The 25,988-nt window shown below is 57.7% G+C and overlaps 4 protein-coding genes across 5 annotated transcripts in view; 2 read left to right on the top strand and 2 right to left on the bottom strand.

Moving 5' to 3' along the window:
• Positions 1-8,207, top strand: part of ASCC1 (activating signal cointegrator 1 complex subunit 1) — a 38,437-nt gene extending 30,230 nt beyond the window's left edge. For both annotated transcript variants that reach the window (XM_082486768.1, XM_082486767.1), the window contains exon 10: positions 7,633-8,207. In XM_082486768.1, the coding sequence (XP_082342894.1) occupies positions 7,633-7,749 (117 nt within the window). In that variant the 3' untranslated portion in view covers positions 7,750-8,207. The remainder of the gene's footprint in view (positions 1-7,632) is intronic.
• Positions 8,208-10,796: 2,589 nt separating this feature from the next.
• Positions 10,797-16,622, top strand: SPOCK2 (SPARC (osteonectin), cwcv and kazal like domains proteoglycan 2). The gene is made up of 10 exons (XM_082486638.1): positions 10,797-11,003; positions 13,508-13,553; positions 13,848-13,962; positions 14,063-14,165; positions 14,252-14,360; positions 14,440-14,559; positions 14,657-14,875; positions 15,533-15,595; positions 15,739-15,876; positions 15,997-16,622. Exons 1-10 carry the CDS (start codon positions 10,800-10,802, stop codon positions 16,140-16,142), a joined length of 1,263 nt encoding a protein of 420 aa, XP_082342764.1. The 5' UTR covers positions 10,797-10,799; the 3' UTR covers positions 16,143-16,622.
• A 739-nt stretch (positions 16,623-17,361) lies between these two features.
• TYSND1 (trypsin like peroxisomal matrix peptidase 1) lies at positions 17,362-19,388 on the bottom strand (the record flags this gene model as incomplete). The annotated part of the gene is made up of 4 exons (XM_082486066.1): positions 17,362-17,811; positions 17,917-18,102; positions 18,177-18,310; positions 18,394-19,388. 4 exons carry the CDS (start codon positions 19,386-19,388, stop codon positions 17,600-17,602), a joined length of 1,527 nt encoding a protein of 508 aa, XP_082342192.1. The 3' UTR covers positions 17,362-17,599.
• Positions 19,389-19,831: 443 nt separating this feature from the next.
• SAR1A (secretion associated Ras related GTPase 1A) lies at positions 19,832-25,942 on the bottom strand. Its single transcript, XM_082486484.1, has 7 exons — positions 25,869-25,942; positions 25,459-25,533; positions 24,072-24,191; positions 23,458-23,523; positions 22,707-22,810; positions 21,571-21,702; positions 19,832-20,917 (listed from the first exon to the last, which is right to left on the bottom strand). The coding sequence occupies exons 2-7, from the start codon at positions 25,514-25,516 to the stop codon at positions 20,801-20,803; spliced, it is 597 nt and encodes a 198-aa protein (XP_082342610.1). The 5' UTR covers positions 25,517-25,533; positions 25,869-25,942; the 3' UTR covers positions 19,832-20,800.
• Between the last annotated feature and the right edge of the window lie 46 nt (positions 25,943-25,988).

The raw sequence follows: 25,988 nt of genomic DNA, 5'->3' as shown, positions 1-25,988 counted from the left end.
AGGCTGTGGTTCGTGCACTAAAGGAGATGAATCAGAAGAGCTCCCATCAGTAGTTTGCTGGAGTTCAGTGGACTCTCCTTAGAGCCCATCGGTGTTTCTGCGTGTTACTTTCACATTTCTAAATCTCTTTTTTTTTAAAAAAGTTTTAATCCATCCATGTGTTTTGCCATCAGTAACTCTTCCTCTATCAATCCTTTTTGCGTAATGCTGGTATCAGCTCTGTAACACAGCAGTTTGCTGAAGAGTCGGCGCCTTGCCTGCTGTAGCTGGCATGGGTACCACAGTTGTGCTTTAGCCAGATGATTTGGAAGAGCGATTCTTCTCTGTTCTCCTGCAGTGTTTTCCATCCCAAGCTGTGGATGTGTTATACAAGCGTTAATTCAAGTGTATCATCCCTTATGAAATGGAAAAATAATCTGATATTTATTTGGGCAAGCCGCAGCCCATAGTCTGATCCTGTCTGGGTCCCTCCCCTCCCTTGTAGTGTAAGATGGTGCAAGAAGGGTTTGGGGCATTGGGGTTGTGCTCTGCTGCGAGTACCACCAGGAATATCCAGGGGAGGGTGCAGACAGTCTGAAAATAAGATTTCATTGCTCTGTGTGGAGGCATCTCTTCAGAAACGCCGCTTAATTTTTCTCCATGCTTGTCAGAGGGTGCCTGGGATTTTTTGTTTGCTTCTTCCCTTCCCCGAAGGGTATAACAACACCGTAGAATGCTGATTTCCCACGGAAAGCAACCTCCCATCCCTACCGGCTTTCCGAGTTCGTTCCTTCATTCACTGCTGCTCCTGATCAGGACAGGCTGGGGGTAGCGGCTGCCGCCGGGTGAGCTACTGACTGTTGTCACTGCGTGCAGAGCAGATGAAGCTGTAAAGCCTGCGGCTTCTCTGAAGCTTGAGTGTAATCTCCTGGTTTGAGCTCTCTCCACGCTGCTGTCTGCTGCTGGACCCCGATTCCTGGTGCGATCTTGCATGGCCACAGCGATGGGTTGCCTGTCAAAAGCGATCCTCCTGCACATGTTCTCCCATGGAGGCAGAGATGAGTGGCGCTCAGCCTGTTCGCGTGCCCTCCTGGAAGGAAGGGATCTTTTGGTAGATAAACACCTTCAACCCAGGCGAAACAGAGGAGAAGGGAGTGCTGGCATCCTGTCCTCAGCATGGACTGCGCAGCAGGAACGACAGTGAGCTCATCCCCAGCCGTAGGTTCCCGGAGCTGCGAACCTCTTCCTTCCCGCGTCTCAGAAGTTGCTAATTTCTGTGCTCGTTCAAGATACGGAAAATGGGACCCCCCTCTCAGCTCCCTGCTGAGGGTTTCTTAGGCTGATTGGTCACAGGCTAATGACATTACATGCCTCTGCTCGCCCGCAGCGCTGATTCACCGAGGACAGTTTTCTACTGTTAGTCTATAATACCCCTACCCTAAAGCACTGCTTTCTGTGGCTGGAGTTCACAACAAAGCTCCCCGCAGTCTGGGTGGGTATGTGTGTGTGTGTGTGTGTGTGTATGCATTTTATGCTGTGATAATGCTGCTCTTCGGTGGTAGTTTTTAATTGCAAGGCATTGCAGTGAATCGTCGTTCCCGCGGCATTTCTGAGCACCGAGGCTCTCGGCAGAGCTGCTTGGACTTTTTATTAATTCAGGATGGGTCCTTTTTGGCTGACTACCATAGACGACGTAAGGCTTTAAAAACTGATCAATAATGCTGATGGTAGCAGCAAAACACAGGCCAGGCGGCGTGAGTGCAAGCCAGAGCTTACGTGAAGGAAGTTTTAAATACCTCTTATTCCCTTCCCTTGTCTGGACTTATTTTGTCCTCCTGCTGCCCAATGCCTCTCCAGGCGAATGCATTAATATTTCTCATGCTTGTTGAGCCCGTGACAGGTGATTTAAAAGCACCAGTTTGTGTTGGCATCTCTGCTCTTCATAACCGGAGCTGAAACGCATCGCTGCTGTCCTTACGTGGATTAGCGCCGTGATTTATTACTGTTGTTTCCAGGTTTGAACACAAAGGTGCTGTCTCATCCTGGGAGGGTTGTCTGCGGGAAGCGAGCCCCCGAGGATGGCTGCTTGACAAATACCCGCGCTCGGGAACACAACATAATTTAGGCACACGTTTTAACTGCTTCATCGAGGGATTGTCCTCCTCTGCGTTTGTTTCTACGGTGCTTCGATAAAACCTACTTTACAGGCTTAGGCAAAAGGGGGAAAAAATGCGGAAAAGAGGCATCCTGGTTTTGATCTGTTGCTCCGCCTTTGATAAGGAAGTTGTTGTGGTTTGGGGGCTGAAGTTTGTACTAGCGTTTTTGGCTCACGTTTGCAAGGAGTGAGCGGTTTGATGTGTGATGTGTGATGTTTGATGTTTTCTCTCCCAAAACAAGTCCTCAGCTTCTGTCTTCCTTCGGAAAATTATTGTCACGCCCCAAGGGAACCTTGCTGTGTAATTTGTGGGTAATAGAGGGGAACAGACCTCGGAGGAAGAAGGGTTTCCAACACCTGAACGGAATTGTCTTAAATGAGAGAAACGGGGGTGTTGGGAAGGCCAGGCATGCTGCTAGCTTTTCCTGGCTCAGAATAAGCAACTTCTGGGGAGAAATGGAGCAAAGCTTGCTTTCTGGGAGTTACCGCAGGGCTGCCTGCCTTTCATCTCCACCTGCATGATTGTGTCCTTGGACCCAGCATCCCAGAAGGGAGAGGGAGACAGGGAAGCGCTTGCCCACATGGGCCTATGGTAGTTTGCGGGCTGACATGTGAAATATGGGTTATCCACGGACTGATACGCTCTCTCCCTCGGGGGCTCATGGCTTTGGGGGAAGACAGTGCAGCTGCAGTCCCAGCCGTCCCTTGCAGGTCCTGGGATGCTGCTCCCGGGAGGATGCTGTGCCACTCTTTAGGCACCCCCTTCCTCCCTGTGGGAGACGCCACGTCCTTCTAAGCATCCTCACTGAGCAGTTCCTGAGCCTTGGGCTGTGGTTTGAAAGGCAGGGCACAGCTCCGGCGTGTTTGCTTAGAGGTGCTGGGTCTGGGGTTAAAAGTTAACAGCGCGCTTTCCTTATTCGGTTCTAATTTAATTTGGGAAGGCAGCAGGGAGACAGAGGGCACTTAGTCTGCTAAGTGCTATTCCCTTGATAGGAGTTAGTAGCTTGCACGACGTGCACGGCATCAACTTCATAAACTGACCTTTGCCTCCATTGGGTTCACTTAAAAAAAAAGAAAAAAGAATCCCAACCCCCAACCTCTTATTTATTCTTTAGGCAGCGAGGACGTAAATCCTTCAGCATGTTTGGATTTATAGAATTACTGTGCTTTTGCTGAGCCTCACGTCCCACTCTGATCAAATGACACGGCTTTCGGTAACCGTGCGGGTGATTGTGTTTTTTCTCCCCGCCCACCTCCCTCCTAGCTGTTCCCGATCCATGCCTCCTCGTGCTCCCTGCGGCCTTTTTGGGGACAGGTGGGCCCTTGGTACCCATGGGAAGGGACAGGAGTGTGACTGAGCAAGTCTTAGGGTTATCAGTGTTTGTGCGTGAAGTGTAACAACCTCCAGGTATCTTCTTTCCTGGCCCAGAATAAAAAAATGCTAAAATGATTTTATAGGAGGCATTTATAGGAGGCATATAGGAGGAGAAGGATCTGGGGGTCGTGGTGGACAGTAAATTATCCATGGCCCAGCAATGTGCCCTTGTTGCCAAAAAGGCCAATGGAATCCTGGGCTGCATAGGGAAGAGTGTGGCCAGTAGGTCGAGGGAGGTCATTCTCCCCCTCTACTCTGCACTGGTGAGGCCACAACTGGAATACTGTGTCCAGCTCTGGGCTCCCCAGTTCAAGAGGGACAGGGAACTGCTGGAGCGAGTCCAGCGAAGAGCAACTAAGATGATTAAGGGATTGGAGCATCTCCCTTATGAGGAAAGGCTGAGAGAGCTGGGACTCTTTAGCCTGGAGAAGAGAAGGCTGAGGGGAGACCTTATTATGGCGTACAAGTATCTAAAGGGTGGGTTGAAGGAGGATGGAGCCAGGCTCTTTTCAATGGTTCCCAGTGACAGGACGAGGGGTAATGGGCACAAGTTAGAACACAGGAAGTTCCGTTCAAATACACGGAAAAACTTTTTTACGGTGAGGGTGACAGAGCACTGGCACAGGCTGCCCAGGGAGGTTGTGGAGTCCCCTTCTCTGGAGGTTTTCAAGACCCGCCTGGATGCAGTCCTGAGTAATGTGCTCTGGGCAATCCTGCTTTGGCAGGGGAGTTGGGCTAAATGATCTCTAGAGGTCCCTTCCAACTCTGAAAATTCCGTGATTCCGTGATTTCATAAGCTGTGTTACAGGCCTCCTCCGAAACCTGAGCGTTTCTGTGGTGGCTGGGGAGAGGGGGGAGATATAAATATCTTTCTCGGTTCTGCTTGGCTTTTCCCCAAGATAAATAGAAGTGAAAGCTGAAAGCAGAGGTTCGGCCTTCTGAAATCTCTTCCCGAGCCCCCAGGGACCCAAGCGCAGGATGCTTTCGTGATGGGAAGCCAGCTCCTGGTGTTTTGGGGGTCTCGGGGGATGATGTTTGAGGGGTTTCCCTCCCCACTGCCTGAAGCAGATCTTGGCCGTCCAGTGGCTCAGCTGTGATCCCCACACCTGGTGTCCGGTGGCTGCCGTTGGGGGAAGCCTCAGGGAGCAAAGAAGCATCGTTGAGAAGCCAGCTTGAAACGAGAACAGAAAAAAATGTCTGTGGTTGTCCTCTAAATCTTGTAGCATGTTTACTTTCAGAAAGTACAGCTACATTACCAAAAATCAATAGTTCTAGCAGCGTTCTCCCCGGGAAACACTCGGACACATGAGAGGTGGTACGTCTTAAAAAAGCCAAGGGATTACAAAGTGCTTTGGTACAAGGGCTTTGCGCTTCACTTTTAGCAGTGTACAAATGGAGGGCCCTTGACCTGGGCAGCGTCTTCTGGGACTTGCGGATTGTCTTTCTGGTCCAATGTGCCTGAGGCTGTGTGAGGCAAGAGGGGCTGAGGGAGGGTTTGGCTCATTTAACTAATTTTGCCACTTTTTGCTTTGAAGTACATGTATTTTGTAAGAAAAACAGGTTGTAGTGTGCAGAGATAATATAAACAAGTATTTGAAAGGTTCTTCCTTTGGCTGTTTTGTGTAAAGGTTTGACTTCCAGGGCTGCTGATGGGACTGGCACATCCCAGCGTTTCGTTTGTATTCTTCATGTTTGCAAAGACTTCATTATACAGAAATACATCTCATTCCCCTTCTCTTTTTAAAAAAAAAAAAAAAATCCTTTTCAAATCCTAGTATCTCCTTGCTCACCAGCGCACCTATTGCTCCCTCCGTTAGGAATGGAGAGAAATTATTTCCATTTTTCCTGGCTGGAGAGTACTTGGTGAAGGAAAGGAGTGTTGATATGAACAGGCGTTTCGACACAGATGAGTGTTAAGGTTTGGGGTGAGCGGGCACGCTGGCGGCAAGCACTGCAGCACGCCCTGGAGAGCTGGAAATCATCCTTCCTTCTCGGATCAGCCAAAACAAAAAGAGAAAGGAGACCAACCCCTTTTTACTAACATCTCTTATTAATGAGACATTTTATCCTAAGTCCTCTAACATGAACTGCGCAGGCTTTGGGAACTTAATTAATCTTTAATTGTATAAAATGGAGTTTGTATGGCTGTAGTCATTTCTCTTCTCTCTTTTCCTCTTGAGACCCTCCCTTAGCACAACTTCTGTTCAACAGGGTTGCCCCGCTTGAGGGCAGCGGCGTGTGGAGCTGCCACACACGGTGTCCCTTGAAGCCAAGCTCTTACGGAGGGCCTCTTGCTGGGACGGGGACCTGCGTGACCCCGGTGGCAGGGCATTTGGCTCCTGACGAGTACACGCTCAGAAGAACTGGCAGCAAGTTGCGGCTTAATATGAGTCTGTGCAATTAGCAGCGAATTAGTTTGGGCCCTGTGCAAAATAAGTCCTTGTGCCAGGCTCTTAAGGGACAAGTGTCCCCCAAAAGGCGGGATGAGCTTCAGGGAGGTGCGGGTCAGCCGGAGGCTGCCCACTGCCTCTCCCAGGCAGGGATGCTGTGACTAAATGGTCTGGTGCAGAGAAACCCAGTTCTTCACGGCGTTTGTGCTAACCAAGATGATTTTTGCAGAAACAGCTTGAGGGTTGACTGCCCGTGCTGCCACGCAGGCAGGTCCGGAGAGGAGGAGGTGGTCCCTGGTGGGTGGGTTGCTCTCTGCAGCACATCTGTCTGCAGCTGCAGCCGTTTCAAACCAAAGCAGGGGCTTAGCAATGGCTGAGAGCTGGCTCGGCACACATAAATAGCCCTTCTCTTCAGAGATGCTGTTCTGAGTGTTGTGTGTCGGTGGGAAATTGCTGGCCTCAGCCAAATCCCGCACGGAGAGTTGTCTGGGTGAGCTGGCAGGCTGGAGCCAGGGGCTGGATTCATCACCATGCCCGGGATCTGGTCTGTGGTGCTCCCTGGCCGAAGCCCTGCTTGCTCTGCACCTTTCCTTTGCGGAGGAGTGACAGCGAAACGAGGAATTGTCCTAAAAGAAACCTAGCTGGTCCCCTTGCAAAACGGGGGTATTTGCAAAGTAGAATACCCTTAGAAGAAGCAACAAAAGAGCAGTCGTGCCCAAATCAGTGCTAGGCAGTGCCAAATGCCTTTTTGGAGGAGGTGAAGTGCAGCCTTTCAGATGCTAACGAGGTATTTGGGGATTCGATCATTCACTGTATGGAGGAATTGATGCACCATTGGCTCCAGGACAGACGGGTTGTAATTAATGCGTCAGCTTTCGCTGGTCGTTAGTGTTCCTGACTTATGTAGTGGCTGGGAAGGGTGTGCGACTGTCTTGAGCCTGCGACTCTCTTAAGCCAACGCCTGTGGGGACAGATAGAAAATTTAATAGAGACAGATAGAATGGACGTTTCGGAGGTCTCCACAGTGGGGAGATGTCACTGCTCAGGCCCTCAGGGACGCACAGAGCTCCTGTTAATCAGAGTTTTGAAATCAGCTTCTTCACCGAAGAGCTTTTTCTAAAGCACGACTGATGTTTCCAGGTAGAGCAATTTCCTGCATCTTAATGGAACGGGAGGAGCACTTTACGCTTGGACACATACCTTTCCAGCAATATTGCTGAACTTCCCCATAAGAAATTCTGATGTCATTTTCTGGGTCTGCTTCATAGATTGGATTAATCAGCAGAGACACACCCTCGGGGTCCCCGAGTTGGCTTGCTTTCATTAATTTGCACTCAAGCCTTTGCCGAACAAAGAAGGATTTGTTGAACAAAGCGGGGTCAGTGCCGGGATGAAGAGCCTTGCGCCTTTAGCCTGCTAGTTTGAATTAGGACTGAGCCGTAACTGGAAGTTGTACGTCCTCTGGCCCGGATTGGCCATGAGACGCAGTCAGAACGAGAGGTAGGGAAGGTGTGAGCACCTGCTGCTGGAGATAAAAAGAGGTGTTCATTTCGAACCCTGTTTGCTTTAAAGGCTAAGTGGAGTCTCTAGGGGGAAGAACAATTTAAAGAGTAGTTGCATTAAAGGCAAAACAAGTGTATGAGCAGAAGCTTTTTGCAGCAAGAGATTGGTGGACCGGCTGCAGGCTGCATTCCTCTAGGTGCCCCTCAAATGGTTTTCCCCCTCTCTTTCAGCTCTTCGAGAACTTCTACTTTGGAGAGGTGCAGTTGGACTCCGTGCGTCTTTCCCAGAGGTTCTCCTCGGACGCCTCTGGCTACTACGCGACCTCTGGGCAGCTGACCTTCTCCTGAAGCGGCAACGCAGCCGCTGCAGCTTTTATAGGACATGAATTTTGGATGGGAACCCGGGAACTCCAGGCGAGTCTGCCTCACGACTCCTTGAAAGCACACTGCAGGCGGGAACCGTGGTATTTCCCGCAGCTTTTCCTACACTGCCCTCCCTTTGGGGGGAACTGGAGTCCTTCTGCCTCCTTTCCCTATCGGTAACCAAAATGTCGCAAAATTGCCTTGTTTGATGTCTGTTCCCTCTTTGTTTTCCAAGAAAACAACTAGAAAAACTGGTGCAGGTGGCTTTTGGGGCATTGGCGATGTTTAAGCCTGGCTTTATTTCAGAAGAAGGAAGTTTGTTCTTAAAATAAGTATTGAAAATCCAAGAGAGCTCCCCAGAGCTTGATTTAACAATATCGAGGTCAGGCATTGCTTGGATCTCCAGCGGCGTGCCTGTGTGATGTAGATCTCCAAATAAATTAATTCCCTTCAAAAGCGAAGCGTTTACCTCCTGTTGCATTGATAGTTTCTGTAATTAAACTTCCAGCACGCAACTATGTTAATAAGAAAGCATTTATGGTAAGAGCTCTTTCCAGTGACCGGTTTCGGAGCGTGTCAAAAAACAGATGCCTTGCAGGTGGTTTCTCCGTTAAAAGAAGAGCAAAACTCTTTGATACCATTGTGAATCCTTCAGAGATCTGAAGACGACTGTTTTTTTCTTGTAAATCTCCCCGTTCGGTAAGAATAGCGACACAGGCTTTCAAGTTGCCTGAGGATGAGCGCTTTGAAAATTGGAAGGTGCTGGTGTTGAGTTGTTTTGCAACAAACTGGTGGTGGTGGTGGCAGTTTCTGCTGCCCGTTCCTGGTTGCTGCCACGACTGTGGAATCATGTTGTCCTGGAGGCAGCGAGCGTGTTTGCTAGGGACAGGGCTGCTCCAGCAGCTCCCGTGTGTACCGGTGAGCGTTTTTAAGAGGTTCTCATCCCGTTTCCTCCCTCAGAAAGTGAGCTGGCTGTGTGGCCGTGCTCTGACTGCACACGCCAACAGCGGTGGAAGGCGGTCAGGATTCGGGGTGGCTTTCCTTTTTTTCCCCAAATGCGTTGCCGGTTGTATTTCCAGCACCAAATTGCCTATCTCTGCCAGGAAATCAAATCATCTGTAGTTTCGCCGGTTGCCCTTTACCCCGGAGTCCGCGCTTGTACCCAATTACAACCGCTGGGCTTTTTGTCTCTGCTTTTCCTTGCAGCCTTTGTGCTCTCCAAGCGGAGGAGGAAAGGCCGCCTTCAAAACCGTTTGCTCGGCGAGCAAGAGCAGAGCAGAGCACCGGTGCGCTCTTGCTTGCAGCGCTGTTGCAGGGAAGGTGCCGAGAGCACTTAACACCGGTTGCTGTCATCTTTTCCGCCAGGCTGAAGAGGTACTTGGCAAATCGCATCAGCTGCCCGAAGAACAGACCTGGGAGCTGCTCGCGCAGCCGCCGGCCGTGCTGCCTGCCGCAGGACGGGGAGATGCACCTCGGAAAGCCACTGCGTTTTTAACAACTCTCACCAAAAAGCTGAGCGCTACGGGACACGGGGTGCTGTTTGCACTCGAGTTTTCCTTAATAGGGCATCAGTGGCATTTCCATCACACCTCTGTTGCCACCTAATCCTGGCGATCCTGATTTCTTCTTTTTTGTGGTGGTCTTGCAGTCTTCCCACCTCCCTAATGCGGAGTAGCTTTGACCTTCCCCCACAAAATCATCTTTCTACAAAGAAGGGCCAATCTGAGGACACTCCTCCCCTTCCCACTCATGTAGACGCGTTTTAATGGCAATTGTTTCTGTGACCATTTGGAAGTTGGTTGAATTTCGGTGGTAAGCGGCTTATCCTGCTCCTCTAGTCTGACACAGCTAAATGTGTTTCACACCTCCATCCCCGCACGGAATTAAGAGTTCTGGTTTGTTCCTCTCCTCGGCGGAGTCGTCGATTAGGCTGCGATCCAGCAAACCGTTGTGCGCGTACTTAAATTTGTGCCTGACTTGATCCCTTTGCGTAACATTGGGCACGTGTGTGGGTCTGGTGGAGGGTAAGGGGTGGGGGCAGGGATTGGAAGATGGGGGATAGGGATACAGAATAGGGATTCGGTGGGGATGGAAGGTGAGGGCTGCAGGGGTGGGGGCACCGCAGGGACGGGGATTGTAGGATGGGGCACAGTAAGGGCTGGGGATGCAGGATCAAGGGACAGGATGGGGACAGGGGATGTGGGATGGGGACAGGGCAGGGACCAGGAATGCAGGGTGGGGACAGGACAGGGACAGGGGCATAGTGGGGACTGGGAATGCAGGACTGGGGAAGTGGGATGGGGGTGTGGCAGGGATGGGGGGATGCAAGATGGAGATGTGGCAGGGGTGGGGACATGGTAGGGACCGGGGATGCGGGATGAGGAGTGCAGGAGTGGGGGTGTGGCAGGGACAGGGGATGTGGGATAAGGGATGTGGGATGGGGATGTGGTATGGACCAGGGATGCAGGATGGGGACTGGGTATGGACCAGGGATGTGGATGTAGGATGGACCAGGGAGGCAGGATGGGGACTGGGTAAGGTCAGGGGATGAGGGATGGGGACTGGGTATGGACCAGGGATGCAGGATGGGGACAGAGCAGGGACAGGGGCCATGGGATGGGGACATAGAAGGGACTGGGAATGCAGGACGGGGGAAACAGGATGGAAACACGGCGGGGATGCGGGATGGGAATGCAGTGGGGACCAGGGATGTGGGATGGGGATGTGATAGGGACCAGGGATGCAGGATGGCGACTGGGTACGGACCAGGGATGCGGGATGGGGACAGGGGAGGCCCGGGGGCTGCGGCCGTGCCCCGCCGGCGGCTCCCCCGCCCCGCTGCCGGCGCGCAGGTGCGGCGGGCGCGGCGGAGGCTCCGCCCCGCCCCTCCCGCCGGTGCCGCCCGGTGCCGCCCCGCGGCCGCACTCGCCGCCGGCGCCTCCCCGTGCGCACCGCTCCGCACCGCACCGCACCGCACCGCTCCGCGCTTTCCCCCCATCCCCTCCCTCCCCATCCTCCCCGGGCGCTGCGGCAGCATGCGGGGCTGCGGCGGGCTCCGCGCCTTGCTGGCACTGCTGGCCCTGTTCCTGCCCCCCGCCGCCGCCGCCGCCGGCCCCGCCACCGGCCCCGGCCCCTCCGCGGCGGGGGAGAGCCCCGGGAATTTTATGGAAGACGAGCAATGGCTCTCCTCCATCTCCCAGTACGGCGGGAGGATCAAGCACTGGAACCGCTTCCGAGACGTGAGTCCGCGCCGGCGGCGGGGCGGGGGGGGACGACGACGGGGATGGGGGGGGGAACACACGGAACGGGCCACCGGGCACCGGGAGCCCCCTCCCCACCCTCCCCGCCCCGCCGCTGCGGCTGCCGCAGCATCACCCTTCCCCCGGCACCGGCCCCGGCCCCCGGCTCCGTCGCAGGCGGCGGGGGATGCTCGGCGCTGCCCCGCATCCCGCCGCGGCGGTGGGCGGCTGCCGGTCCCCCCCCGAGGGATGCTCGTGTCAAGGCCACCGCGCCCGATGCCACCGTGCCCGACACCACCCTGCTCATCGCCACAGCCGGCGTGGCTGATGCCAAGGCCACCACCGTGGCCAGCGCTTGACGCCAAAGCCAACCTCGCCAGCGACCTGGGGGGTGCTGTCCCCTCTCCCCGTGCACCGCACCAGGGCCCGGGCAGAGGCAGGGCCCTGCCTGCCCGTTGCGGGGAGGGCTGCGCCATGGCCTCGGCCCCCCTCGGTGACAGGTTGGGACACCGATGCCTTCCCCGTCTCCTGCTCCCCGGAGCCCTGCGGGATGCCGCAGCGGGGGGCCGGGGGCCCTGGTTGGGTGAGGTGGTGGTCCCTGGGGACCGGGGGAGGAGGGGGGGTCACAGGAGGTAGGGAGGGTGAGGATGCAGACACCGCCGGAGCGATGACAGGTGACCCGGCACATTTGGCTCAGCATCCTCTAACCCCTTGCTTTTACCCAGCCCTTAATAACGGCCTCAATGGCATTCGGTTCCAAACCTTAATTTTATGGGGCAGTCTGGGGTTCTTCCTGGGCTCATTTTACACCTCTGTCCCTCCACGTTACCCCCAGCTTGTGTCCCCCAGGCTGGGGGCACGGTGCTGCGTCCCCATCCTGGGGGGGGCATTCTGGGGGACCTGCGGCACGCTGAGCTGCCCCCCCCGCCCCCCCAACCCTGAGCCAGTCCCTCCGTCTTTGTTCAGATGCGCACTCGGGTTCACCTTGGCAGCAAGGATGCGCCGCCGAGAGATGTGCCCTGCTGTGGGCAGAGTGGGGGGCACTGCCCCCTCCCCTAAATAAACCAGTTAGGGGGACAGCGCATGGGCAAGGGTGCGAGGGACGGGGGTAAATGCCTCCCTGGAGACCTCCCTCACCACCAGCAACATACCCGGTCGGCCAACACCAGCACGGGGCACCTGTGACCTCGGTGGGCTGCGGATGCTCAAGGGGGAGCATGTGCGGATGGGGCCCCACCACGCTGGGCATCCCTGGGGGGGGGGGTTGGGGCTGAGAGACCCCCATCCCCGGGTGCTAGCAGCATGCAGTGGGCCTGCCCGGCTGTGCCAGGGCTGCCAGGCCGGGGGGTGGGGGGGGGCTACAGCCCTGCCGGCGGTTAGCGCGGATTAATAAGCAAATCCCATGGATTTGTGGGTTTTTCGGCCCAGCAGCGCCGGCGGGGAGGAGGCCGGCGGCCGTGCCGAAAGCTGCGCCGCAGGGAGCTGCCGGGCGCCGCAGTGTTACTAATCACGGCACGGGAACGCGGGTTATATCGATTGCGGTGCAAACGCCGCCACGCCGGAGCGAGAGACGTCCCCTCCGGAGCTGCCTCCCGCGCCTCTGCTTCCAGCTGCCACCCCGAACCCTGCCCGCCCTCCCCAGGGCAGCAGGGATGCTCCTGCCTCCATCACCACAGCACCCACCCCAGAGCATCCTGCGGGGCGAGTGGTTGCTGCCTGCCGGGAGGGTTGGAGTCCCCCGCTGCACCCCAACACCCCCGGGATGCTTTTGGGGCCTCAGGGGGAGCTGCTCTGCCTCCCCAGGCAGCGACATCCATCTTAGCCTGCTCCCTCCAGGCTCGGTATTGCAAAAGCAGAGTGGCAGCTTGAGGACCATCACTCCATGAGGATCCCATCAGGGCCTCGTAGGGCTCCCAGGGGTTTCCCCCCCCCCCGATCCCTATTTCCAACCCCCATCCCTCCCCGCTCCCTGCCTTTCCCGGCCGGCCAAAGGGCGATGGGGAGAGGTTTTATCCTGCATAAATACTCTCCAGGGTTGCAGGTCTAGAGCCAGAGGTGGGGGAGCATCTTGGTGGTGGGTGCTGGTGGCATCTGGGGCAAGTGATGGGAGCTCTGGGCACCTTGGAAGGTCGGGGTGCCCGACTGGCCCGGGGTGCCCATCACCGTGGGCTGGGGCTGGGAGCTTTGGGCTGACGGCAGGTGCTCTCTCTCTCTCTTTTTTGGTGTTGGCCGGGCCATCTCGCTGCCGCGCTGCCAGGAGGTGGAGGTGAGCGTTGAGGGGCTGCCGGTGCTGCCTTGCCCTGGCGGCAGCCTGATTTTGGGGGGAGGCTGCTCCGCACCCCTGCTTGCTCCCCTCCCGGCATGGAGGGGGGGGTCCCAGGAGCGTGTGTGTGTGCAGGGGGAGCCTTGCCAGGCCGGTGTCCCCGAGCAGGGTGGTGGCACGCCTGGCCCGGTGTCACCTCTCCCACCACCCGCGCTCATCCAGTCTCTCCCTGCCTTTGCAGGATGACTACATCAAGAGCTGGGAGGACAACCAGCCTGGGGATGAAGGTACCCCTGGGACGGAAATGGGATGGGTTTGGGATGGGGCGTAGGGGGCTCAGTGCCAGCATGGAGAAGGGGGGGGACACCTTCTGCCCGCACTCCCCCCCCCGGGCTTTTCCCTTCCGGCTGGGAGCGACGGCGGAGCTGGTGCGTGCCGGGAAGCGGCAGCTGGTGCCGAGGCGGCCACCCAGCTGCAGCCTTGAATGGTGCTTTGTGCTGGGCCGGCTGGCGGCCAGCGCTGCCGGGGGTCCCCCGGGGGGTCCCCGCCTGCCCCGGCCCCTCTCTGCCCCCTCCCTCCAGCCCTGGACACCACCAAGGACCCCTGCCAGAAGGTGAAGTGCAGCCGGCACAAGGTGTGCGTGGCACAGGGCTACCAGCGCGCCATGTGCATCAGCCGCAAGAAGCTGGAGCATAGGTAGGAGGGCGGTGGGGCCGGGACCGAGCTGGTGGTGCGGGGAGGGGGGATGCCGAGCTGGAGGCTCAGCACCATCTGTCCCCCCCCTACCCCTGCGCAGGATCAAGCCTCTGGGCGCCAAGGGCCATGGGGGCTGCAAGCCGTGCCACGCTGCCCCGCTCGCCGCCGTCTGCGGCTCTGATGGCCACACGTACAGCTCGGCGGTAAGGACAGTGGCACTTCACTGCGGGGAGGGAGACACTGCTGTGTCACCCCCCCACACCGCCATCGTCCCGCTGCCGCCTCGCAGTGCAAGCTGGAGCAGCAGGCGTGCCTGGCCAGCAAGCAGCTGACGGTGCGGTGCGAGGGGCAGTGCCCCTGCCCGACCCCGCACAGCCCCACCGGTGACACCAAGCAAGGTGAGCGGGATGGGGGGGCACTGGGAGGGATGTCCCTGAGCACTGCCCGACCTGACGCCACCCCTCCGGACACCCCCAGAACTATGCACCGGGCAGGACCTGGCCGACCTGGGTGACCGCCTGCGCGACTGGTTCCAGCTCCTGCGGGAGAACGCCAAGCAGAATGGCTCCAGTGGTCTCCCCGCCAACCCCACCACCAGTACGTGTCCCCACCACGCACCGAGGGGATGCAGGGTGCTCTCCCCCAGGGTAGGGGGGGGACACTGGGTAGCCACGGACATGGTCCTGCCCCACAGCGCTGGAGAGGAGTGTGGCGGCCAGCTGCAAGGAGGCGGTGGGGTGGATGTTCGCCCGGCTGGACACAAGCGGGGATCTGTTCCTGGAGGCAGCTGAACTGGCCGCCATCAACCTGGACAAGTATGAGGTGTGCATCCGCGCCTTCTTCAACTCCTGCGACACCTCAAAGGATGGACGCGTCTCCGCTCCCGAGTGGTGCTTCTGCTTCTGGAGGGAAAGTGCGTCATGCCAGGGCTGGGGGGGGTGCACACTGTGGGGTCGGGGGGATGCACACCATGGGGGGCACGTGGAATCCATGCTGGGGGGTTGGGGTAGGGTGGGGGCGGATGCTCACCACGGGAGGATGTACACCATGGGGTGGATGCGTGCAATGGGATGCACACCATGGAGTTGGAGGGATGCACATCATTGGGGGGGGGGATGCCATGGGAATTCGGGGGGGCGCATGCTGTGGGGTCATGGGGAACACATGCTGTGGGTTGGGGGATGCACACCATGGGGGATGCACGCTGTGGGGTCAGCCAGGAAGCCGGGGGGATACACACCATGGGGTATGGGGGGATGTACACCATGGGGGATGCACACTGTGGGGTCAGGGGGCTGCATATCATAGGGCTGGGGGATGCATGCCATTGTGGGGGGATGCATGCCATGGGATTTTGGGGGGTGTGTGTGTGCACACTTAGGGGAGCAAGTAAGGGGTATGCACGCTGTGGGGTCACAGGGAAGCACACCGTGGGTTGGGGGATGTCCACCATGGGGGTGGCAGGCTTCAGGGTCTGGGGGGAAAGGGGCGTGATGCCCAGCCCAGGGGGGTGAGGGGGGGGCTGCACGCCCACCCTAAGAGCAGCGTGTCGGGGTGGGGGGTGCTGCAGAGCCACCCTGTCTCAGGGAGCTGGAGAAGATTCAGATCCAAGAAGCAGCCAAAAAAAAGCCAGGTGAGTTGGGGGGTCCCAGGGCCCCTGTCCCCTGGTAGGGTCCCGCAGGGGATGGGGAGCTCCGGGGGAGGGGGGGGCTTTTGCACTGCATGTATTTGGGGGGCGGTTGGGGGGGGCGAGGGGGTGTCATCGCTTCCCCGCAGGCACCTTCATCCCCAGCTGCGACGAGGACGGGTACTACCGGCGGGCGCAGTGTGAGCCGGGCGGCGGGGAGTGCTGGTGCGTAGATCAGCACGGCACCGAGCTGACGGGCACCCGTGGCCGTGGCAGCCCCGACTGCGGTGAGTGCCGGGGGGAGCCCCCCCGAGTCCCGGGAGGGGGTGGGATGGAAGGGACACACACACCCCGAGCCCTAGGACACGGCTGCAAACCTCTGCCCCTCGCCACCCCCCACCCCGCAGAGGAGGCAGCGGGTTTTTCGGGTGACTTCGGGAGCAGCGTGGGCTGGGAGGACGAGGAGGAGAAGGAGCCGGAGGAAGCGGGCGAGGAAGGCGAGGAAGAGGAGGGTGAAGCGGGCGAGGGCGATGACGGCGGCTACATCTGGTAGAGGAGCAGGAGAGCCCGGCGGGTGGCACGGCCGGGTGGCAGCCTCCCCCCAGCCGGGGGTCACCGTGAAACCCCCCCCCCACACCGCTGCCAGTGTGGCACGGGGTGGGTGTGCACCCCCTCCCCCTCCGGCCCTGCACGGGACGGGGCATCAGGGTGCTCGCCCGGAGTGGGGGGGCGAGTGGGGCTGGGGGGGGACCACGCTTGTGCAAATTCGAGCTTTTGGGGGGGGGGGGGGGGAGTAGAGCCTTGTAGGCCTAGTGTGCTGCTGCGTGGTCTTCAACCGGGCAAACGGCGCTAATAAAAGTGGGAGAAAAAAAAAAAAAAAGGAAAAAAAAAACATATCCCCCCCCCATAGATAAGCTGCCACCCCCACCCCCTCCCCGCATCCCCCCCATGCTGTGCGTGCGTGGCCGCCCCGGCCCCTGGCGTTGTGTAGCAGCTGTGAAATAAATACCCCGTGCTGTGTCAAACGCGCCCGCCCGTTCCTCCCCACCCTAACACCCCCCCAATGCCCCACCTGCACCCACTGGCCCTACATGGGATGCTGGGGGGGGTGGGTACATCAGTCCTGACCCTCTCCAGGACCCCAACCCCAACCTAATCCTCTCCACACCGCTCACCGACACCCCCCCCAGACCCTGAATGAAGCAATATACAGACCACACACAACCCCCATCCGCAAGCAGAACCCTACCACTACCCCAACCCCTTACAGGACCCCCACCCCAGCCAGGACCTTATCAGGCAACACTGCCCTGACCCCAACCCAGCCTCACCCTCCCCAGGACCTTGACCCCCAATCCAGAACTCATTTGCCACCCCGACAAGGTGACTTAAGACCTCAACATCATCCCTGTGACCATTCCTCCCCATATCTTTGGCCCGGGCCCATTCTCCCCTGCCTGGACACCCTATCTGTGCCCCCCCCGACCCCGAGCACCCCTCCTGCCCTATGACCCCCACCACCCCTTAACAAGGACCACGGACTGCATCCTCAAACCACCTCTGACCCCCCCATCTCCCCTCCCAGGTCTGCCGGGGGAGACCACAGAGCCTCCTGCCCAGGGAGGGGGCTGGCACCCACCACCCATGTCCCATGCACGCAGGGAAGAGGTGCCCCCCCGCCTTGGCCACCCACCCATCACCCATTTGTCACCCACCCATCACCCAATTGCCACCCCAGCCGCTCAGCACCACAGGACACCATGGCCTCAACTCACAGCATTTAAGGCTCCAGAGAGAAAACAAAATAAAACTAAAGAATCTCCACTCCCCCCAATATGGGGGGGGGCACTAGCAGCTGGTAAAGGCACCATGTTGCATCCCCCCCACCCCGGGACGCCCACCCTTCACCGACCCCATGAGGTCCCGGCACTCAGTCCTGACACTGCCGGGGCCAAAAGGGGGATGTGGCAGCTCCATCCCCCAGCGTAAGCCCCACCCCCAGGAGTGGGGTCAGAGCTTGCTGGGGGGTCCTGGCTGCTGCTGGAGCCGCCATGCCGCCCGCACCCCCTCGCCCGCGTGGTTTAGTCCGGCAAAGGCGTTGGGGTCACCGGTGCGGCAGTAGCGTGTGATGGGGGGCTGCAGGACAGTGATGGGGATGCAGAAGTTGAGGTGGGGGTAGGTGGACCCCACACTGGTGTCCCGAGTGTTGCTGGCCACGATCCCTAGTGGGGAGAGGAGCAGTGCCTGTGTCACCAGGGTTGGTCAGGGGACACCCATGGGACCCCCCTTCTACTCGTGGGGGTCCCCCCCACCCTGCCCTGGCTTACCCAGGAGACGTCCGCTGCGGGATGAGATGAGGGGGCCACCACTGGAGCCCCCGTGGACGGCGCAGGTGGTCTGCAGCATGACGGGGCGCCCGGCCACCGCCACCACGGCCGAGAGGACCCCCGTCGTCACCGAAGGGCCACACGCCCGCCCCAGCGCGCCAAAGCCCACTACACTCACCTCCTCTCCTGGGGTGGGGAGAGGTGGGAGGTGGGTACAAGGGGGTGACGCCCCAGCATCCCATGTTCCCCTGGATGCCTACCTTGGAGAAAGGTGTCCGCCAGGCGCAGGGGGACGAAGCCCTGTACACTCTCCTCCAGCTCCACCACTGCCACGTCAAAGGGGGACGTCTCCTCGGTGGCAAACATCACACGCCCCTTGAGGACGGCGGCAGCCCTAAGGACACGGCACATGAGATGTCACGGCAGAGGGGGGACACGGGGTGGGGGACAAGGTGGGGGACACGCAGCTGCACTCACCGGCTAGGGCCGGGCGCCAGCGTCACGCGGACCATGTTACCCGCCTCCACCACATGCCGGCAGGTGAGGAGCAGGCGGGGGGCCAGCAGCACCCCCGAGCCCCACGCTGCCCCACATTCCACCAGTGCCGCCCAGCCCAGGGGGTCCTGGCCGCTCCCCGCCTGCACAGCGGCCACCCTCTCCGGCACCGCCGGCACGGCCACCCCGGCTTCATCCAGGATGTCGGCGCTGCTGCGCAGGATGGCGGCGAGGGAGCAGAGGAGGGTGAGCCCGACCCACTCAGCGCCCTTCCAGCAGAAGGAGGCGGCGATGACGGCCACCAAGCGTGGCCCGGTGGGCGAGGGCAGGAAGGCGCCGCCGCCCTCGGTGCCGGGCAGGCAGCGTGCATCGGTCAGCACGAGGACATTGTCCTCGCCGGCCAGGTTGCTCACCACCCCTCTGCTCAGGGTGTTGAGAAAGAGGTCCGGGCAGAGAGCACCGAAGGGGGACCCACAGGCCACCAGCCCCTCGCCCTTCCGCAGGCAGCCAGCGCTCGCTCGGGCCGTCCAGCCGCCCCCGGGGGTGTCGAGGCCGGGTACCCGCAGCCATGCGAACCAGTGCAGAGCCCGCCGGTCGTCCCCCGCCGCCGCCTCCCCGCCGAAGTGCCATTGCTCTGCTTGGCCGAAGGCCCGCGCCAGCGCCTGCTGGAAGGGGTCGCAGGGCACCAGGGCCAGCAGCCGGGCCTCCTGCTGCCGCAAGCCGCCAGCGTCGAGGCAGAGGACGAGCAGGCGCAAGCCGGGCCGGAGGGCGTCGGGCAGCAGGCGTCGGGGCCTTGCCCAAGCGGCGGGGCCGTCCCGCAGGAAGGGGGCGAAAACGGCGCCGTGGCACAGCACCAGCCCGGGCCGGCGGCTCAGGATCACCCCGCTGCAGCTCTGGGGGTTGGGGGCCGTCTGGGGGCCGTCGGGGGGGCCGGAGACGCTGACCACGCAGCAGGCCTGCTCCTCCATGGAGGCCATGGCGGCGGCGGGGCGGGCCGCATGCAACGCAGCGCGGTGCAGCGCGATGCAGCTCAATGCATCTCAACGTAGCGCGGCGCAGCTCAATGCATCTCAATGCAGCGCGGCGCGATGCAGCGCAGCGCAGCCCCCGACCCGCGCCGCTGCGCGCTCCCCCCGCGCCCCTCCCCGCCCCGCCCCTCTCGCCCATTGGCTGCGGCGCGGCCGTGCGCCCTCCCCATTGGCGGCGGCGGGCGGACGACGTGGCGGCGCTACTGCCCGCCCCGCCGCAGCGCCCCCTGTCGCCCGCTCCGGTCCCCGCCGCCTCCCGGTCGTGTCCCGCCCCCCCCCCCCCCCTCGGGACGGGTCGGTCACCGCGATACCGCGATGTCCCCCCCTTCTCCCGCCACCGGGAAAGGCGGGGGGTTGTCCTAACGGCTGGAGTGAGGGTCGCCAGCCCTTCGGCGGAGAGAGACGTGTCTTTATTGAGGGGTGCGGGACAGGAACGGACCTTCAGACAAGAAAAAATAATAATAAATCATTCATCCAAAAAAAAAAGAGAAAGAAACGGGTTTAGCCTACGGTTAACAACCTGGTGAGATGCAAACGGCGCGCGCCACAACCACCCAAAACGGCTCCGTGGTGGGAGGTGGTGGGGGGAACACCCCCCGTCCCACCGGCAGCCCCCCCTCGTCCCGAGGGTGGAAGCAGCAGGCGCTCCGCTCCCAAAATCCCCGCGAAAGAAAAGGAGCCGGGACGGCAGCCGTGTCCCCTCCGCCACAGCATCATCATCGGTCAGCGTGACGCAGCACGGCCCCCCTCTACAGCTCCGTTAAGCCCAAATGCTATGTTTATTGAGGACTGCTAATATTGTGATACCTTGGTTCAGCAACTTGTGAAATACCTAAATATTGTTAAATATATTTAAAAAAAAAAAAAACAAAACAAAACAAACCCAAAACAAAACCCTAACCAGACTCTGGACTAAACAAGATGAACGTTAAACTAAAAAGTTAGAAGGGACGCTGTCTACATTAACACTTTCTTTAAAAAATATAATTGCTTTTTCTCTTTTTTTTTTTTTTTTTTTTGTCTCTTTGAAGTCAATTAACCACAGTGGTGAGACGCGCTCTCTTTTTCAGCCGTCACGGTGGTGCGGAGCGTCACTCCCCCGGTCACACCAGCCCCCGCTGTCACCCAAGGGAAAGGGACGACTCGCGCCCGCGTGCGGAAGGGTGCCGTTTTTCCCCCACCACCACGCGGAAAAGAGCCGTGTCACCACTGTGCCACCGGGGCAGCCGAAAACCAGGAGTCTCTCGGTGAGCGCCAGGCCGCGGTTGGAAAGCCTCCCGCGTCCTGCGTGAAAAAGTCCGTGGGAAGCCGCCAGCAGGATCAGTCCAGAGGAGTAAAACCCTTCACGTCCGTCCCCGGGGTCAGTCAATATACTGCGATAGCCAACGGAAGCCTTCGCCGTAGCCTTGCCTCTTCAGCACGCTGCACATGAACACCTCCATGGGCCGCGCGTTCAGGTCTTTCAGTGGCACGTTTCCCTACGGAAATCCAAAGGGACGTCACAACCGCGGATCCCTGCCGCCCTCCGAGCCACTCCCGGAGTTTTTTTTCCACCCTCTCTCCGTTTTTTCCCCTTCCCTGCTCTCGGCGGCACGGCGCGGGACTGCCGGAGGCAGTGCTGTGGGAGAACCATTTTCGAGGCACAGGCTGGTGTAGCCGTGACGCAGGGAGCAACGGTCACTGCGTGGGTAGGCGAGCGCCAAGAGCAGCCTCGCAGTGTTGTTTTGGTTTGGTTTGGTTTGGTTTTTTTTCCCCTACCACCGCTGCTCAATTCTCTCGCACCGTACCGTTTTTTTTTTAAACACTCGGAAAAATGATTCGAGGCGTAACCGGACGGAAATTCAGAGTAATGAAACCAGAAGAGCCAGATGACGTGTTAAAACACCAGTTCGACACCTAACTCCCCGAATTGTTGCAGAGGTACCACGTTCGGCACAATCTGGGCAGTTTCAAAACCCCCCTGAGGGTGTCATCGTCATTATTATTATTATTAAAGATTCAGCTCGGTCGATATCGTGGACAAATTCACAGTTATCAGCTCAATTAGCTTCTAGACAGAGCCTCATCCCGCAACGAAAGGCGCAAGCCCTCCCTTGCTTGCAGACGACCCAAAATTTGGATGCCTCCCTACCTTTCCTGTGGTCTGTCCGTAGAGCCCAAAGATCTCCCGCAGTTTCTCCTCGCTGATGGCCTCTGGTCTGTCGATTTTGTTACCCAAGATAAGGATTGGCACGTTGGATATTGTTTCGTCTGTCATTAGGGCCTGCGTGCAAGGCGGAGGGGTTAAGCAGAGGCAGGGCAAATGGTGATAATTTGAAGAAAAACATTTTGTTTCAGCTCTGTGACCAACAAAGGGCTATTTTTTGGTGCTGCAGAAGAGAAGTCTCTGTGGAAAGGATTCTCAGAAGAAGCAGGTGCTATCTAAAACCACGGGCTGTTAAAAAAATTCTTCAAAGGCTGCTCCAGAGCCCACAGTTGACACACAGTTAAGGGCACTCAGGCTTACAGGATCACAGAACGGTTTGGGTTGGAAAGGACCTTGAAGATCATCTAGTTCCAACCTCCTGCCCTGGGCAGGGACACCTCCCACCAGCCCAGGTTGCTCCAAGCCCCGTCTAACCTGGCCTTGAACACCTCCAGGGATGGGGAAGCCACAGCTTCTCGGGGCAACCTGTGCCAGGGGCTCACCACCCTCAGAGTGAAAAATTTCTTCCTAATATTTAATCTAAATCTCCCCTCTCAGTTTAAAACCATTCCCCCTCGTCCTATGACTCCCCTCCCTGATCAAGAGTCCCTCCCCAGCTTTCCTGGAGCCCCTTTAGGGACTGGAAGGGGCTGTAAGATCTCCCCGGAGCCTTCTCTTCTCCAGGCTGAGCACCCCCAACTCTCTGACTGTCCTCACAGCAGAGGTGCTCCAGCACCTCTGCTCATCTTCGTGGCCTCCTCTGGTCTCGCTCCAACAGGTCCATGTCCTTCTTATGTTGGGACCCCCAGAGCTGGATGCATTATTGCAGGCTTCTCCGCTCTGGGACAGTATACTTATAAATCCGTACTGATCTGGTCCCTGCATAAAGTAATGTGCAACTTCCTATAAGCACACGCTTTGGACGCTGCATGGCTGGTGCAAAAGGTGCACTGGAAGTGCAAATCCAAAGCACGATACTCTCAAAATGTGCTGTCCGCAAGTTCCAGCCCCCAAAAGAAGAACATTATTTATAATTTAGCTATCCAGAAGTGTTAGGGAAGGAAAAACAGAAGGAAATTTACATTAAGCTCAACTTTGGATTCCATAAGACGCGAGTGATCTGCGCAGTCCACCAGGAAGACGATGCCGTTGATGGCTGGCAGGTAGTTCTTCCAAACCCGGCGAGCTGCAACGCAGAAACGACAAACACCGCCCCTGTGAAAACACTACGTGAGGCAATGGGAAAACTACACCCATAAAGGAGCCGCCCTCTTCTTTAGGATTTCCCCAAGGCAGTTTAAGACCCTCTGGTGAAGGGACACGCTGAAGCCACAAGCCAGGCAGTTCGGAGAGCCAGTCACGCTCCCTCTGCTTTCGCAAGTAACCAAGGCTGCCTTTTCAGCCAGGGTGTCTTTCTTCCAATATTTTTGTGTATTTAAAGGCAGAAAAGCTTTTCTTAGAGCTTCTAGAAAGCCTAAAATCAAAAATTCAACAATTATTCAAAAGAATAAGCCCATGACATTCAAGTCTTCCATGGCTAAAAATATTTCAGGCAGCAGAGCATGAACTGGCAGCATTATTTTTTTTTTCCAAACTGCCAGAATTAAGCAGAAGTACTGAACCACTGAAACAACTGGTACCCTAGAGCCAGGAGATTATTTCCACATATAGCTCCATAAATCATTTCAGGCAACAAATAATCAGGTACTGCTCGTTGCTATCACTTTTCAGCATCACTTTTTGGTAGATTTTTCTTAAGGCAGCTGAAGAACATCACAGAAATCAGAAAATCAACCTCATCTGGTGTCTCGCACTCAGCAACTTCATTTTTACCTTGCTCATGTCCACCTAGATCAAAAGTCGTAAAGGTCATTCCAGCAATCGTCAGCTCCTCTGATGCTGAAAAGTAAAAACACAGGCTGTGTCACAGGAAAATAAAGAAGCTGTCACGGACAGAATTTCTTGGGGACGCTTGTTTAACATCACACACCCACCTTACGTAAGATAACCCGTAGAATTCAGGAATTCCCTGAATTTCCTGTAGAATTCAGCCACCAAAATGGAGTTGTTTCATAAAATCACGAGTGGGAGAGAAGAATTTTTCCTGCCTCTCCACTTAAGCACATGTTTATTAATCTGCAATTATTACAATTTATCACGCTTTTCATTATCAACGTGCTCCCTCCCCAAGAGAGAAACGTCGTATTAATTGAAGCACGCCAGCTCTCGGGCTCTCCATTTTATATTTGAGAGGAAAATGCAAATCCACTTCGGCTCGGGCAACCAACGTGCAACTGCATCCTCAGGTGCAGTTTATAAGACCCTTAAAAGCCTGTCGCCCCAACGCAGAGCTATCACCGAGGCATCTTTCAACACCCTGTCTCCCAAAATTCCAGAGGAAAAGCCACACCACAACGCAGGCGGGGCTCAGTCGTGGGCAGACTTACTGGGATGTAGTGTCGGGACATGCTGACCCAGCCTGTCGTCTTTGAGCATGTGCAGCAGAGTGGTTTTGCCTGCGTTATCCAAGCCCAGGAACACAAGTTTTCCAGACTTCTTGTACAAACCTGGAAGGAAAACAAACGACCAAGAAAAACTCCAGCAGGCTGCTCTTGGCATGAGAGCAGAGACGCCACGACGCTTGACACTGTTTATATACCAACCCCTCTCCCAGAGCTGTACTGCCACCTGGCATGGACACACAACAGCCAGGAAAAAAAACGTACAGCTTGAAATAGCTTTTACCCAGACAGTGCAAGGTAATATCTACAACAAAAGACATTTTCTAAGCTCGTATTTCTATGAATAACGTATTCTTTTCTCAGATATGTCTCAGCAGAAATGTGCAGCACAGTATTACTTATTTACAATGGGTTATGGATCAATCTGTTGCCCAAATGGGGTATTTAAATGTGAAAATTGAATAAGCTCATGAAAGGCAGCAGCAAGTTGATGAAGAAAAATTGCAAAGCATGAAACAACACACCATTTTCTTTAGATAAACTGATTTTCTTCCACTTCCAGCTGTGCAGCTGCCATAAGCAAGTTCCCTTCGGTTTCCAACAGGACTTCTTCTCATCCCTCCCTACCCCCTTGAGACGTTCTGGACAGAGAGCACCCCGTCCTCCAGCATGGATCTCCGCTGGAATTCATGACTCTGGCAGGAGGCACTTGGCCATCGCCCACACCTCAGGAAAGGGCTGCTCGCGCTGCGGTGAGGCAGCCAGCCCAGCTGTGCAGGTCACCCTAGACTGGGCAATGTTTTGGCCACCACCTCCACAAAACTTCAACCCGGACACCCTGGGGATGTTAGTGAGCGGCCAGCAGCTCCCCCAGGCAGGCCATGGTGGGCAGCTTGGTGTAGGAAGTGATAATTTAAGGAGAAGCAACCAAGCCAGCCAGCTGCAACAGTGAGAAACAAGGGGAGTTGGTGATCTTGGATACCAGGAGGAGAAGGAGGAGGAGGAGGAGGAGGAGGAGGAGGAGGGGGGGGTTCTCTCCCTGGCTGGGCAGCAGGTCTGCTGGGCCCTTGGCAACAGTCCAACTGCTCTTGCCCTTCTCAACGGCAAGAGAAAGATCAAGTGGGAGCCAAACACCTCCAAAAATATTCTCAAAGTTTCTCCCCCTAAGTGTAAAAAAAAAAAAGCCTTTAATGATTTGCAGCTTTTTTGCCAAACTTTATACTAGTCAGAGCCATCGCACACTCAAAAGTTGGCAGTTAAAGCGTGTCTCTTTTGAAGTGATTTTGGCAAGTGGCGCGAGCCGAACTGACCCAAAGGGCAGATGCCGCAGCCCGAGGGGAGCCGGTTCGGAGCGAAGGTAAGGTGGCATTACCTAGGAACTGCAGCACGCTGCTGAAGCCGTTGTAGATCCATTCGAAGATGAAAGACATCGCTGAAGATTAATCTCCTGCGGGAACAAAACCCACCCGAGTTAAAGGCATCAGGTGCTCGACGGAAGCCGGCCGCCTGCCGCCCCCCCCCCGCCGCCAACTCCCCAACTGGATGCTGCCACCGGGGAGCAGCCCCCGCTTCCCTCCCGGCCGGGGTGGGGGGCCCGGGGAGGCGGCCCCGGCCTCAAGGGCGGGCGGTGCGGCCTAGCCCCCGCCCCGCCCCCGCCCTGCCTGCGTGTCACCCCCCGCCGCCGCCGCCCCGTTCCCGGCCCCCGTCGCCACGCTCGTGTGTTCCCCCCCCGTCCCCCTCCCTCCTCCACCGGGGCCCGGCCGCCCGCCCGCCGCCGCTCACCCCCGGCTGCCCCCGGGCCGCCGCGCCACCGACTCCCCTCCTCGGCAGCCGCCAGCTCCCCGCCGGAAATTGCGTCGCTGTCCCCCTCCTCCAACGCCCCGCCCACTTCCGCCTCGCCGC

This window comes from Vanellus vanellus (genome assembly GCF_965231255.1).
Source record: "Vanellus vanellus genome assembly, chromosome: 7".
NCBI classification, from domain to species: Eukaryota; Metazoa; Chordata; class Aves; order Charadriiformes; family Charadriidae; genus Vanellus; species Vanellus vanellus.
This window is presented reverse-complemented; position numbering and strand designations above follow the sequence as displayed.

Coding starts and splice junctions, on each gene's coding strand:
- SPOCK2 (XM_082486638.1), top strand. CDS start 10,800: ATGCGGGGCTGCGGCGGGCTCCGCGCCTTGCTGGCACTGCTGGCCCTG. Junction 14,166..14,251: donor GCCACACGTACAGCTCGGCG/GTAAGGACAGTG, acceptor GCCGCCTCGCAG/TGCAAGCTGGAGCAGCAGGC. Junction 14,560..14,656: donor CCCCGCCAACCCCACCACCA/GTACGTGTCCCC, acceptor CCTGCCCCACAG/CGCTGGAGAGGAGTGTGGCG.
- SAR1A (XM_082486484.1), bottom strand. CDS start 25,516: ATGTCTTTCATCTTCGAATGGATCTACAACGGCTTCAGCAGCGTGCTG. Junction 21,703..22,706: donor AATCCAAAGTTGAGCTTAAT/GTAAATTTCCTT, acceptor CCTTGCACGCAG/GCCCTAATGACAGACGAAAC. Junction 20,918..21,570: donor ACGGACAGACCACAGGAAAG/GTAGGGAGGCAT, acceptor GGATTTCCGTAG/GGAAACGTGCCACTGAAAGA.